The 15,990-nt window shown below is 36.3% G+C and overlaps 1 protein-coding gene across 1 annotated transcript in view; it reads right to left on the bottom strand.

The window, feature by feature from the left end:
- The window catches only part of Usp24 (ubiquitin specific peptidase 24), a 134,381-nt gene that overhangs the window by 55,193 nt on the left and 63,198 nt on the right, over positions 1-15,990 (bottom strand). The window contains 13 exon segments of the mRNA XM_015484945.2: positions 366-521; positions 1,911-2,070; positions 2,921-3,149; positions 3,267-3,362; positions 5,292-5,389; positions 7,430-7,585; positions 8,624-8,717; positions 8,875-8,960; positions 11,499-11,672; positions 11,766-11,864; positions 12,538-12,648; positions 12,773-12,839; positions 15,769-15,884. Of these exon segments, the coding sequence (XP_015340431.1) occupies positions 366-521; positions 1,911-2,070; positions 2,921-3,149; positions 3,267-3,362; positions 5,292-5,389; positions 7,430-7,585; positions 8,624-8,717; positions 8,875-8,960; positions 11,499-11,672; positions 11,766-11,864; positions 12,538-12,648; positions 12,773-12,839; positions 15,769-15,884 (1,642 nt within the window).

Raw genomic sequence — 15,990 nt, 5'->3', positions numbered from 1 at the left:
CCAAAGCCAACAATAAAGATGAAAGGGAAAATATATTAAAAGTTTTGTAATTTGTAATAAGTCATTATCAGGGATTCATACGTAATCCTAATTACATAGTATATGAACTAGTAATTTGGGTTTTCTTAATTCCTCAGCTGGACAGTAAGCTCCAGAAGGGCAGACATACTGCCCATATAAAATCTTGCTCAATAAACACTTCTTCAGAATGAACTATTCTAGTACCACCCTTAACTATTCCACATGCCAACTTTCCCCCTCCTTTCATTTCTATTAGTAGCACCTTGTCTACAAGCAAAGTAAACAATTTCTACTAGAATCCTGGCCTTTCCCTGAAAGAAATTAATCACAAAGAAGCCTCCTACCCAGCTGCTGGCTCCGAAGCTGCAGGCATGTAACAAGAAGAGACAAAGCCTCTCCAGCAATCAGTGAGTCTTTGGTGGACACAGACTGCTGTCGGACGCAGATTCCTGCATGCAGGGCTACAGGTTCTCCTTCACTTCCAGAGCTGCAATTGCTTCCTAAAAGTAGGCAAGCTCGAGTTTACTATGGATTCTATAGGAACTGTGCAGTTTTAATATTCTTTGAATACATGATCCAGAATTCTCATTCGACATTAAATACATCAAGAGAGCACTTATGTCTAAACAGATTCAATCACCATATTTGAAACACCCTATTTTGTCTTAAAACACATTTGCAATAGTTCACAAGGCAAAACTAATTTCAGGTGATAGAAGTAAGAACAGTGCAATTTTGGAGCATGAGGGATACCTTCCTGTGATATTAAAAATGTTCCATATCTTGTAACTTGATCTTGAAGGATTACTCATACATGAAAATCCTAAAAATATTGTAAACTTAACATTTTTATATTTTATATTTTGTATTTTATTTGTATGTCATAAATTTATTTCTATTATTGAAGTATTTATAAACACATAAAGCAGAAAAAGCAAATAAAGCTAGGAAATAAAATTGTATTAAAAAAAAACAACAAAACCAACCCAACAGATGGCATCATATTAAAAAGCTTCTGCACAGCAAAGGAAACCAGAGCATGAAGAGAGAATCTACAGAATGAGAGAAAAACCTTTGCTACCTAATCTTCCAACAGAGGATTAACATCCAGATTATATAACTAATTCAAAAACAAAATAAAACAAAACAAAATCCCCACCAAAAAAGCAACCCAAATAAATGGGCAAATGAACTAAATACACACTTTTCAAAACACAAAATACAGATGGCCAACAAATACAAGGAAAATATTCAATATCTTTTGCAAGTATAAAAATGTATATCAAAACTACTGAGATTTTATCTTACTCCAGTTAAAATGGTGGTCAAAGGTGGTTATGTTTTCTTTCACATGTGGAAACTAGGAGAGATAGGTAGGGAAAGGTTGGGAGTAACCTCATGAAAATAGAATGGAGACCAGCAGAGCAGAGAAGGAAATCAGAGAAGGGAGGAGGGAAGGGAAAGGGGAGGTCAATGATATTGACCAAACTACATTGTTATATTGTGTGCGTATACGAATATATAACAATGAACTCCATTATTGTGTGTGAATCGTAATGTACCAATTAAAAAATATGGGGGGTAAGCCCCCCGCCCCCACCAAACCAAGGAAAGAACTGTTTTCCAGGTCAGAAAATTCTAGATGAATTTGTGTTACTATCACAATTTCTGGCCCTCTTGCATTTTTATACTCTATGTACTTACAAATGTCTTTTCTTCTGAAGAAAGCATGGCACATATAGTGCACAAATATTAAGCCTGCTCAATTTTTACTCATGCTCAAAAGCAAAAGGCTCTCTTTGTGACTCTTGACACCTCTACACATAGATGATTCTTACAGCTATTTCTTATTCAGTGTTCTAATTACTATTCCTTGTAAAAATCAGTACCTGAACTGCTGAGTCTGTTTCGAATTCCAGCAGGAAACAGAGAATTACTTTCTTTAATTGGCTGGCTACTCCCAACCAGGTCAAGTCGTCCTGCAGCAGCAGCCCATGACAATCTCATAAAACAAGCCACGGTAGAAGTGAAATCACTTACTTCCATAGTCTAAAGAAGTGTGGAAAGAGTGTTATTAGGAAAGGTAGTGCAGTACGAGCATATTCTACTGACTTGCATACCTTCTTACTGGCCTCGACTTTGTGAGACTCTTTTCCCTCTAACAGCATACAAGAAGACAGCCTTCTTCATGCTATCACTCTGTTCAGACTTTTAGTATCTGTTATTATAAAATAGAGCCTGCTCTTCAGGCTCTAGCTTCAAATGGCCTTCACCAATTTCCCCCCACCCCTTCCTTTTTCAAATTTTACTTTGAGACAGGGTCTAAGTTGCTGGGCTGGCCTCAAATTTGCAGTCCTCCTGCCTCAGTCTCCTAAGCAGCTGGGATTATAGGAATGCTGCTATGCCTAGCCCAATTTGGTTTTTACTATTTTCCTTTCCCACACGCTATGCTTTGGCCTCTATAAACTATCACATGACCTGCTTTTGTCTTTAACTTTGCTCACACTCTCCCTTTTACTTAAACAAATCTCCTCTCTCCACCTCTCCAAATACTTCTCTCTCTCTCTCTTATATATATATAAAATATATAAATATATAAAATCCCCATCTAGCCTGCAGGATTTAGCACACATGCTAAATCCAGAAAAAAATTACCCATGATGGCACAGATGAAGGAAATTATTCCACTATGAAGGCCCACAGAACACTCTGCTTTTACTATACTTGCTTTTACTACACTCTACCTTCCAAGTTATTTTTGCACTACTGGTCTCTTTCTTGACATAAATTCCTTGAAAGCAATATTCACATTTTAAACACTTCCATATCTACACGGTCCATCTTCTAGGCAGGGCCTTTAAGGATTAGGTGTTTAATACTTTTTGAATACACCACTCACTTGTATTGCAACTCGAGCAGCAGGGATGATTTCCTCAACTCTAATAGATGACCGATCCGATACTGACAACTGTCGGTAGGATGACTTTTCTGGGGTACCACATAAGGACATCTGTCTGCTTGTCTGCCGGCTGACATTTCGGAATGGGCGAGAAGAAAGTGCTTCTATGCCATCTTTGGTGAGGTCTTCATCTAATAACGTGGGCATTGTTTGTCCAACAAGTAAAAATCTTAAAAGGAAAAAGCTGGACTTATTCAAGGTCATTTAATATTAAAAATGATCTGATTTGGGAAGAAAAATAAAGTCAAGTATTGTCTTGTGAGACTAATACAATACATTTACATACCTTGCAAGTTGTAGACAGATGGAATAAACACCTTGCCTTGTCTCATAGTCCACTTCTGATGGAATGGAATCCCTCTGCATGACATTTACAACCAAACTTCAAAAAAAAGAAAAAAGGTAGTATATTAAAATTTCTATTTTTTTTTCATAGGCAGTTTTTAAAATAATGAATGCAAAGGCTTATAAAAATTCTTAGTTACTAAGTTTCTACAAAAATTCTTACATATAAATGAACAATGCATATTTCTACCCAATAGTTTCCTATGATAAATAAAACTCTCTTGAATCCATCAAAATTAGACTCTTGATTTAGTCAGATACCCAAGACGCAGTGTTCAAATAGTTCTCATTCTCATGAATGGTCTGAGTTCCTGAACAATTGCTATTTTGGTACTAGTGGAGCTATCAATTTAAAAATATATCTAGAATTGGTGTATTTGGTCAACATGTTTTCCAATATTCACTACACCCAAATACTAATGGTAAAGCTTCAAAATTCTCCCTGCCCACTCCTTCCCCTCTACCTTCTAATGTATCCTCAAATGATCAACCAGAGTGGTCCCTTTAAAATAGACCATGCTCCTCTACTACACAAAATCCAGCAATGGCTTCCTACAGGAAAAGAAAGCAGAGTCTGCAGAGTAGCCTGTAAGGTTCTATATACCCTGATCTCTGGCATCTGTGTAACTTAATGTTGTCTGCCTCACTCACTCAGCCCCAATTGCTCTGGCCTCTACTGGCATCAGGTAGGTAAGGTCCCCATGCAAGGGGTGTGCCTTGGCTGCTCCTCTGGAGACCCCTCCCCTAAGGAGGCCTTATCCCTTCATCTCCTTCAGGTCTTTATGAAGTTTTTCCTAACCCTCACTGCTAAAAATTACCACCCTCTACATCCCAGCTTCCTTCTTTTATTTCTTTCTACAGATCTTATTACCCCCGATGTGTACTTTTACTTATTTGTTTGTTGTTTATCTCCCTCTCCAGAGTGCAAGTTTCATGGGGGCATGGATTTTGACTAACTTATTCACTGCTCTATTTCCTGGCCATAAAACAATGCCTGCAATGTGAATTAACAAACAGATACAGATAAGCCAAAGTACAATACCTTTATTATCACAAACCTACAGAGGGCTGGGTAATTTGAAATGAATTTTTACTAAGAACACATTACTGTTGAATAAGCCCTTGTGTGCCAGTCCTTCTGCAATGCCTGGTTAGCCCACATTTCCCTGTTTCTCATGCCCTTTTATCTCCACAAGGTTCTTGCTCAGCTTCCCTTCCTCACCAGACCACTACATAGGAATTCCTGCAGCCACTCTTTGCTCAAGCTTCAAGTTGGTCTTCATTCCTTGTCCAGAGGACCTTTATCTCTTATCCTTTGCTCAGGTCTTAGTGTAATAGGTGACACATCGTCATGTTTTCACTCACACTGCCCTCCACCCTGCCTTCTAGTACCCTTTCCCTCCTCTTCTATCAAGGAAATTTCTACTCATTTCACAATTCCCAGATCAAAGGTCACTTTGTGCAAAGCACTTCCTAACCTTATTAACCTAGAAAATTTAACCACTACTTTCTTGTTCTCCACCCCCCATAACTTTTTATATGCCTTTATTTTAATACTTATAAGATGGCCAGCTAGCTGTCACTCTTAAACCATGGGCCTCTCAAGGGCAGGGTTAATGTTTAATTTATCACTGCATCCTCAGCACTAATGCTTTGCACAGTATAGATTTATTGAGAATGAAATTCACCTTACTTCAAACAGATAAAAGACTCAAAAGAACCAGAGCCTCTGCATTTCTATTATTCTTAAGAATTTTCCCCACTACCAGTGGGGAAAGAGATGTGCTTCTGTACATTTTTCAAATAAATGAAAGTTTTAAAATGTATCAAAATATTCTAAGAGACTTAAACATCATTTCTTCTGATAACTCTCATAATGCTTCACACAATACCTTGTAGGAATAAGCAAGGCTTTGCAGGGAAAATTAGCTATTACAACTGTACTCATTTTCTATAACTCACATACCTCAAACCTCCTGCTTTGAGGAAATTCTCACAGAAGGATTTAGCACAACTTCTTGCCATGTCATCATCAGCTGTTGGCATGAGTTTGGAGCTCAGAACCTAGAAACAGACAAACACAATTAACCATTCCAATATGTATGCAGAAATTACTAAGCAAAACATTCAGGGGACTGGGGTTATAGCTCTGATGGTAGAGCGTTTGCCTTGCATGTGTGAGGTACCGGGTTCAATCCTCAGCACCACACAAAAACAAATAAAGTAAAGGTATTGTGTCTGTCTACAACATAAAAACTATTTAAAAAAAAGAAAAAAAAAAACCATTCAGGCAAAATCTCTTTAAATGTCATATACTAGCTATCCCTTCAGAAGTACATGGGGGCTCATGTTTCACAAAACCACATTTTCCACTCTATTTAATTTGGAATAAAAATCTTTCTGTTGTGAAGAAAGCTAACACGCTCTTCTTTACATGAAATAGGTAAATGTGACAATCTTAGGCCTTCATGCTTATATAAGAATAGACAACCCTGTGTCATGTGCTGGACAGGTACTTTAAAAAGCACATAAACCAAAGTTTTATGAAACAGCCCCGATGTTAAAGATGCAAGATGAGCTCCCTAATGACTCTAGTTCCTGTTCACTGAACGTCTCTAATGCCTAAGATGTGTATTTTATTTTAAAGGTGAGAGGACTAAGACCAGAGAAGTTAAGTGACCTCTTACTCAAAGTCACATGATTAGAATTCAAATCCAGATGCGTGGCACTCTAATACACAGGTCCCCACTCCAATTCTGCAATACGTACCCCCAGAAAGCTTAAATGAATGTTGTGGTAGGGCAGAGAAGAATTTTATACAAATAATCATACTACAATACAAGACAACAAACTCAGTTCACATTATAGTTTCCCTAGCTACAAACTGAAAAGACAGCAGACATTCTGAGGAGCCCATTTCCCAAAGAGCTACCTCAGTTTTCTCATCACCTAAAGGAGGATGATAATTATGATCACCAGAGAATTGTCTGAATTAAGTTGCAAGTTTAAGTTTAGTGCAAGTACCAGCATAAGTGCTCAGTAATCAATAGCTCATTCAACTGTTATGATTAAAGCATTTAAATCTTAAAATTTAAATCTCTTATTGCCTCAGTTTTAAACTAGATACAATTAAAGATATTTCTCTAGTCTTAAAAAATTTGCTTTTATGAACTTAGATTTCTAATGTAGGATTTTTTAAAAAAGATTTTGGGAAATGGGCTCCCCAGTCTCAGATGATGTACTGCGTAGACGGGAGCCCTCTGCTCTTCCTGAAATTACAGATCTTTATCTACACACACACACTCCCCAGCTTAGTGGGCAAACATTTACTGAAGACGACAGGTTTCTTCAAAGGAATGTGTGTTTGGAATATCCACTTTGAAGTTTCCTGGTGGGCAAAAATAAGTTCACAAGCAAATTGCAGGAAATCAACCTTTTGGGTAACAGCAAAAGTGCTTTCTGAAGGGTTAGGCTTTCCAAATATTTGGTGTATCTAAAAGCAAAACACACCTATCAGAGCACTTCATACTTAACTGTGAAGTTTCAAAATTATACTGGAGATATTTCATTATTACAGTGTTTTGGTTCTGAGATGATGTAATCTAGGTGGCTGATGATAAGCTAGAGTTCACTGCTGGATCATTCTGTTTTTCTAGGTGCTCTCATTTAGATAGGAATATAAATTAATAAATATAGGATTAAAAGTAATTGCTTTTTCTAGTTCTTCTAAGGTTTTTAAGTCTTGAAATAATAATGTTAATGTGCTTCCTGATCAATTCCTCATTAATCTTGATTGATGTCAACAAATTACAATAGACTTAAAAATATTAGGATGTATTTAGTCAAGAAGGCTGAAGATAATTCATATCATATAGGTTTGCAAAGCTTCCAGAGGAAGGTAATGACCTATTTAACAAAAATATTTCTTATTATTTAGTTAGATGGTGTTTTACAAGGGTAAAATGAAGATAGGTATAAATCAAAACAGTGAAAACTTTTTGCCTCCACAAACTAATCTTCAAACATTTCTTGCATCTGAAAGCATGAATCTATAAACCAAAATGGATCTGTCAAAATGAAATGAAAACAAATGAGGTTTCTTACTTCCAAGTTGTAAAGCACTCTGAAGGTGGACATTCCTGGAGCAAAAGATCGAAACAGACTTTCTAAGATTGAACTGGCACTTGGCTGATGCTGTTGTTTTGAAGAGAGGGATGGAGATTTTGAAGACTGAGAACTTGATTCAGACAACAATGTCTTCTAGTTTTAAAGAATTTGGGGGGAAAATACATGTTGTAAAGCACAAATTAAACATCTCAGTGCATATTCTAATATTTTTTCTCTTAATAGAAGGCAAATTAGTAAAACTTTTCTAAACAATTAGCTTCATAAAACCACACTACTCTGTAATTATCAACAAAACCTCAAAGTTCCCCATACAAATTCTAAATGTACAATGATACTCAAATACTACATGAATACTTTTTAAAATGTATTCTAAGCAATACTAACAAGGTCATTTAAATTTATTTCCATGTTTAAAAAGTGAATGTTTACATATTAACAATGAAATCATAAGACTGCTTAAGTAGTAATCTTGAGAATTTCTTTTTAGCTAATACTAGTGCTATACTTTCTAATTACATTAGTTCACTTCACTCTCAAATTACAACCTAAGCCAAAGATGACAGGATTAAGCTGATCTAAATTTTAACCACTAAAATATAAAATACAAAAATTGTTCTAACCATTTTGGTCTAAATGAATTTATTTTGAAAACATAATTGAACAATATGATGAATAAAAAGTTTTCCTTCCTCCATATAAATCTTCTAAGAAACAACATTCTAAAAATTAAACAAAGTGAATTTTAAATATCACTTGTGAAGAAAATGAAAATCTATTTATGCAAACCACTCAGACATGCAACAATTACATCCAGAGAGGCATCGTGACAGAAGAAAAACATTTCAACGGAGTCAAAACCAGAGTCTGATCATGAACAAGCAACTTCCACCTTTCTGAGCTTCAGTTTCCTATTATATACTACGAGGGAGGAAAACTGGATGACATTAAAGCCTCTTCTGGATCTAAAATGTTATCTCATTATTGACTCCATCTGGATACTTTAAACACCAACATTAAGTTTCTATTTCTATTTATGGCAAAAGTATTTCTCAAAAGAAGACAAAATACTAGGGAAAGATGGCATCATATGGCCTTACTGTGATTTTAAGTTGTGGTTTTACTGAATCATGATTCATATGCTAGTTAAATAACTGTCGAAGACACACATACCTTTCTGCCTAAAGAATCAAGTTGATCAAGAGCCTCCTGAATGGCAGGATCAGTGGGTATCAAGAGCAGAAGCTTTCGAACTCGTAGAGTTATCCTGAAAATTTTCAAATATAAATTTCTTTCACATAAGTCAGTTTCAATAAAGAAGTTATTTAGTTAATAGGGAATATAAAATAAAATTCATTTTAAGTGAAAAGTAACTAATATTCGTAATTTTCTCTCTTTCAAGTCTCATGAATATTTGTATTTACCTTGGCTCCTCTAGATTGGCAAGCTGGTAAAGCATGTCAAACACATTACATACAAGAGCCATTACCACACCAGGGAGGGATTTCTCCTGAGGGGAAAATAAAAAGCAAAATGTAAATATATATCTATCTATCAAACAATTTTCTCCTTCATTCATCAAACTTAAAACCAGAAAAACCAAAAAACACAAAACATGGCCCCCACTACTTTTCTGAAAGGCTGGCCATTACAAAGCTTGAGGGGAGCACAGTGTTTAATGCTTACGTGCTCTGAAGATCACAATGAGTGATCATCACCTCTAGTATGCACTACCTGGTATCTTCCCCCAGCCACCTGCTGGCAAAGGGCTAAGGCACCAAAAGGCAGGCAGCTTTGAAGAGAGGCAAAACAAGGGTCATGTGTAAGTAATGCAATGGAAAGCATCAGAGAGCTAATCACAGCTCATTTGCAGCCAATGAGATCATAAGTAAATTGAACACAGAATTTAAGTATTATATATATGGACATTCATTCATACCCACACATATGTACATGTAATTTAAGTCAAGAAGAAGAATTACCCCATTTTTTCTAAAGATCAGAAAACACAAAGTAGATATAAATGCAAAGAAGATACGTGATTAAAGCACTATTTTCTGGTTATAAGAAATAAGAAACCAGATATCAGCACAGAATGTGTTATTCATATGTGGAAAGATTTTTTAATATCCATGACAAATATAAGTTTAAAATTACCAGACTTGAACATGCTATGTGTATTATTTTATTGCTGATTAACCATAATAATAGCACTCTGAGATTCTTGATAATATTAAGTATAATTACTTTAAAACCCCTATAATATTAAACCTGAAGAGTTCTTTGATATCTATGGCAAGGTGATGCTATAAGTCAGAAAGATACAAAGAACTTCCATGTGGAATTAAAGAAATATACATATAGTAAACATGAAAATTAAATCCCCGTATGTCTTTAAATATCTTTGTGTCACACGAAGCTTGCTCTCAGTGGAATAGTGCTATTCAGCTTTGTACCCCTGGAAAATCTGCTCTTATGGGGCTTACATTTTACTAAGGAGAGAAATAAAGAAGGTAAGAAAAAAAAATGTATAGTAAGTAATGGAAAAAATAAGTGAGGAATGGAAATGAGAAGAGTGCAGGAACAGAAATGGGGTTGAAAATTTAGGTAGGACTATGAGAGAAGGCTCCTTGAGAAGGCAGTATCTCTGTAAAACCTGAAGTGAGAGAGAATGGCCTGACGGCACTGGAAATACCCTGGGCCTAGGGTGGAGCGAGTACACAGGGCCTATTGTGTGTGGGCACAAAGAGGGAGGCAGTACAGCTGGAGAGCTGTGGATGAGGGCCTCAGAGACCATCCAGAGCCGACATCAGGCAAGGCCCCAGAGGTTGCAGCAAAGACTCTGTGAGCTGAGGAGTGGCATGATCTGACTTAAGTTTGGTAAGACCATGAGTCTGCTGGGTGCCCTTCAGGAAAGAGACAATTGGATTAAGGGCAAGAGCTGAGCCACTGAGGGAATTGCTGAAACACTCAGGCAAGGGACGCCTAGACTAGTATAAAGCTGTGTAGGCACAGAAAAGTAGCTGAATTTTGGAAGTAGTTTAAAGGTAGACTCAAGGATTTGCTGGCGGGCGCAAGTATGAGGGGAAAAAAAGGAGGAATTTAAGAATGTTGGCACGAGGAACTAGAAAAAAAATGAAGATGGCATTATCTGAGACAGGGCTAGATTACAGAACAAAGAGAATGGCATTAGAGTAAGGTGGTAATAAAGGGAAAATCATAAGTTCAATTTTTTTGGATTTTAACTTGGGGTGTCTAGTAGACATTTAAGAGGAGATAGTAAATAAAAGGAACCACGTATTGACTTTAAGCTAAAGATTAAAAACTGGGGAGTCGTCAATGAACATGCAATATGTAAAACTTTGGGACTAGATGAGATTACTAAGGGAATGAACAGAAAGAAGAGAGCTCCAAGTACTGGCTTGGGAAAAACCTTTATATCAGGAAGATGAAGTGGAATCAGCAAAGGAGACAAAAGAACACCACAGAGATGGGGTAGTCAGGAGAGTCCAGAAAGTCACTTTCAAGGGGAAGCAGCTGTATGCATCAATTCCACAGAAACATCAAGATAAGGATTCAGAGGTAGAGGAGGCAACTAGAAACGAGCCTGACTGTCTCCGAGAGAGGATGGCAAAAAGGAAATTGAAAACAAGTTTGGACGACTCTTTCAAGGATTAGGCCAGTGACTGCTGAAGATGAAATTTGAATGAAGAGCTTGTGTTTTTTTTTAAACAATGGCAGAAATAACACAACATGTTTGGATGTTAATGGAATGACCCAGCTGAGAGGGAAAAATCAATGCTCTAGGAAGAAGGTTGTGCTAGAGGACAGTGTGGACAGGCAGAATGACTTGGTGCTTCAGAAGGTTCTGTGACTCAGAAAACTGGTAAGTTATATGTCATCCCCCAGCCGTATCCTAGAAGTTCTCAGTGAATAGCTGTGAAGAGTCAGAACTTGTCTGAAAAAAAAGGACATAATCATCCAAATTTATATGGGCTAAAGATATTGATTTCAATTTAGAAACAGGAATTTAGCAATCACTCAATACCTGCTCCATGGCATATGATGAACTAAAAACCCCACTGCTGCTGCTGCTGGAGCTGGTTGAGGAATCTGCTGAGCTCCCAGAGGGGGTCCCACTGCCAGAGGTCTTTACTGTAAGGATTTGTTCATCAGAAAAGCCCAGCTGGTGAAGAAGCTTTTGATCTTTATTCACTGTCAGCTGTAAAAAGTAGTTTCTTAATTATTGAGAAGGAAAGGAAGAGGAAAGTATTCACATCAGGCTAAAGTGTCAGAAGCTATTATTTAAACCCACCAGACTATCATTTGTAAATATCTGTATATTATCCACAGGAGAGCACAAATGCTTGGCTATCTTCCACCGCACACTCCCTATGGTTTCGTTACTGTGGGCCTGTAAAATAAAATCCAAAACTGTTGTGAGAGGGCTTACTTATTCCTTAAACAACTGTTAGTGAGCATCTGCTATGACTAGGCCCTTTTCTAGAAGCTGGGATCATAGCAGAAGCCTTGTAAGGCTTCCCTTCTGCTGACATTAAATGTTCTACTCCACACTCCCACCACTCCCTATTACATGTGGAATAACATCTCAAACCCTTTCTCCATAGTAGGGCCTTCCACTCACTTTTTCTCACTGTGCTCCACTCATGCCAGTCACCATACCCAACTTGGTACCTGCTGCTCCCTTTGCCTGGAATATTTTTTCAAGCAAATATCATTCACTTTATTGCTGTGTTCAAGTCTTTAAATAACACTACCTCAGAAAGACCTTCCTCACCCATCTTTATCTAAAATGGCTTATGCACATTACCACCAGAGTTCCACCAACCTTATCCTGCTTTATTTTTATTTACTCTTTATAATACCCACCACCACCTGCCATTATATTATATATTTATTTATATATCTGCTTGTACCCCATGGTTTCCTTTCCTTTCAGGCCTTTATTCTAAATTTGTTTATCAAACAGGTTTGAGAATCATCATTCATGCAGCTATCTCCATTAACAGTAATCTTATGAAAGTAACAAGATATAAAACTGGCTACAGAGCTTAATATAAACCCACCTCTATAGTGAAGGTATCTTTGGTAGACTCATAGGTAACATTAAGAGTTAAAAGATGTCCATGAAATGAGGCACCATGAGGTAGAATAGTTCGTGGAACAGAGTAAAAATCCTTGAATAAGACATAAGTCAAACAAGTCAGATGCACTGTGCCACTATTAAACATGTCAAAAATATATACCTACACAATTAGTATGATAATAAAATAAAGTTGCTTTAAAAAAAGAAAGGCATACCTCAATAGTGATCACATAGCGTTCTGCCAGAAGCAGCAATCTCTCAATTATTACAAGTTTAGTGGATCTATGGTTAAAAAAAAAAAAAAAAAATTACACATATTTGAAATGAATTACTGATCTGAGCTCAGTTCTAATCTGTTTCACCAAAACCACAACCAGAGTCTCACTTACTGGACAAAGACTGAAATCTGCCAAGATAAAACCTTTTTACCCAATGGTTCAAACCAGCTCACAGCTGAAGTGCCAAGATGGAATAAGGGAGGAGAAGTATGCCCCTCCCCACATTTCTTTTTCTCTTTTAAAACAGTTGTTTCAAAAATAGAGGATCTGGGTCCCTGGGTCTATTTGTCCATCAACCCACCAAGAATAAACATTCAGAGAGTTTGACTTTCATAATCTTACAACTAAAATATGGCACAAAATTCTGTAAACATATGGAATCTGATATAAACTGCCTGAAAATTACAAAACAAATGCAAACAAGTAATCATAAATAAAAGCTATATGAAAATAAAATCTGATACGTGCATATCTGTGTTTATAATAGCACAATTCATAATAGTCAAATCATGAAACCAGTCTAGATGTCCATCATGGATGAATAAAGAAAATATAAATGGATAAAGAAAACACAGTAGAGTTTTATTCGACCATCAGGAAGAATAAAATCCTGTCATTTGTGGAAAAATGGATGGAACTTGAGAGCATTACTTTAAGCAAAATGAGCCAAACTCAAAAAGTTAAGGGTCACGTATTCTCTCATATGTGAAAGCTAATGAGGAAAAAAGAGTGGAGGGAGCTTAGGAAAATAGAAGGGAGACCAGTAGAGTAGAAAAGGAAACCAGGGAGAGGGAGGAACAGAGGAAAAGAGAAGTACTGGAGAATGAAACTGACCAAATTACCAGTATATTATCTGCATGTGCAAATATACAACAATGAATTTCAAATTTCTGTATAATTATAGTGCATTAATAAAGCCAAAGAATAAAACCCAGAGGTAACAAAGAGCAAAATGAAAAAAAAAAAAAAAAAAAGTGAAATCTGAGGTACCCTCTGGTTGAAGACTTACACAATTTTACTCATCATTTGAAATAACAGGCTCACAATATTCAACAGCTTATATAGTCACAGTGTCATACTTAGAGAACACTACACATATTAAAAAATAATTCACTGGGCATGATGGTGCATGCCTGTAATCCCAGAGATTCAGGAGGCCGAGGCAGGGGGATTGCAAGCTCAAAGTCAGCCTCAGCAAAAGCGAAGTGCATAGCACCTCAGTTGGAGCCTGTCTCTAAATAAAATACAAAATAGGGCTGGGGATGTGGCTCAGTGGTCAAGTGCCCATGAGTTCAATCCCTGGCACCAAAAAAACAGAGAGAAAGAAATAGAAATTCAAGAGCTCTTAGATGAAATTCTAGGCATTTCAAATAGGTTCATTTTCTGAAAACAGATAAGAGGTATTTCCATTTTCCAACAATTGTACTGACATACTGATTACCAATATGGAATAATTACAGATATAAAATTTTTCTCAAAACTAGTAAAATGAGATAAACTACAATGTTCTGGGTCAATTACAACTGTGAAATTATACACTCTTACTCAAAATTTACAATAAAAATTTAAAAATAATCATGTGGTTTTTCTCTGTAGTCAGTCAAATATAAAGTGATTTAGAATAAAAAGCACTCTTAATAAAAAGAAAAAACCAAAAAAGTACATTCATTTAGAGAAGTGATAGTTTGGAAATCCCAATTCAACAGCTCATAAATGATTTACCTGAGGGATGAATTGGTACAGAACTGAATAACAGAGATAGACTACATTTAACAAATATGTAATAAGAAATTCTTAATAAGCCTATTTGAGATATACTTCTGAGATGAGAAAAACATCACTGTTCCTATCATGAACTGAATGTGTAGTCACATCAGTCACTTAAAAATCAAGTCTGAGGGGACAGAGTCTTAATCTGCTTCCTTCATATTAATAAAGTACAGCTACACAGTACACAACTCATTTTTGCAAGAAATATGGACAAGAACCTTGCATTGATTCCCCCTTTAAAGTAAGGCTCTGAAAAGTAAAGCAACATCCTCAATAGTGAATAAAAACAAATGTTAATTTGTTTATTACAAAAAAAGTAATAAAAGCTGCTTTTGTTCTGGGAGTAGAGAGGAGTTATCTGAGTACCCATCACCAGAGGGCAGCAGAGTGAGTGATTCTTCCTGGAATCAATGATTTGGAGCTGCTTATCAGTAATAAAAGGCTCATAAAATTCCACAAAAGTTATCTTAGTTACTTCATTCTAATGTTCTTAAACATGAGTTGTCTCTCCTTACTATTCTGGAGAACTTCAGCAAACGCTAAATTCAGATTTCATTGATAATTATCTGAAAACATCAATGTGAACAAGAGACAATGTTGGATCAGTTTAAACAAACATTTGGGGATAAAGTTCTCACTAAAAATCATTTCAAAAAACAATATTGGGTAAACAGTATTTTACTGTGATTATATTATAATACATGGTTTTAGTTAATCACCATCTTCCACTTCATTTTGCTTAACTTATTAACACCATGGATATGACTATCCAAGGAGAAAAGCTACATAAGAAGGGGATATTTCAAACTCAAAAAAAAAAGTACTCTTTGTATAATGAATATATCTTTTTTCCATCCGAAAGAGTTGGTTATTCACATTACACAGAATAAAAGTGTCATAAAATAAATCAAAACCAGTAACAAGAGAACTTGTCCATAAGGTAAAAAGAGGGGCAGAGCAATGTTTGGGTGGTTCCGGTGATGACCTATAGATCTGTGAAACCAGATTTTGAGAGATTTGACAGGGAACATACAATTCTTCAGGATATGACTGATTACCAAATTTAAGACAAAATAAGGAATCAGTAATTAAGAGATGTTCACAGGAGGGAAAAAAAAAAAGATCAACTTTTAAAAAAACTAATACACACTCTAATCACTTACCTATATGGAGACTGAACTGATGTGGCTACAGTTGGCATAGCAGTTGCTGTAAGCATTTTTGTTGCTCTGGTCACAGCATGTGTTAGAGTGGGGCCACCAAGTGCTGAACTGGCTGCCTATAAAATATGAAACAATCATTCTGTATTTCTCAACCTGGACTCAACTGACATATTGGGCTGGACAACTTTTTTGTTGTTGCAAAAGGCTGTCCTGGGTACTGCA

This window comes from Marmota marmota, unplaced genomic scaffold (genome assembly GCF_001458135.2).
Source record: "Marmota marmota marmota unplaced genomic scaffold, marMar, whole genome shotgun sequence".
NCBI lineage: Eukaryota > Metazoa > Chordata > Mammalia > Rodentia > Sciuridae > Marmota > Marmota marmota.
Note: the sequence above shows the minus strand (reverse complement) of the source record. Positions and strands in the feature narration are given on the sequence as shown.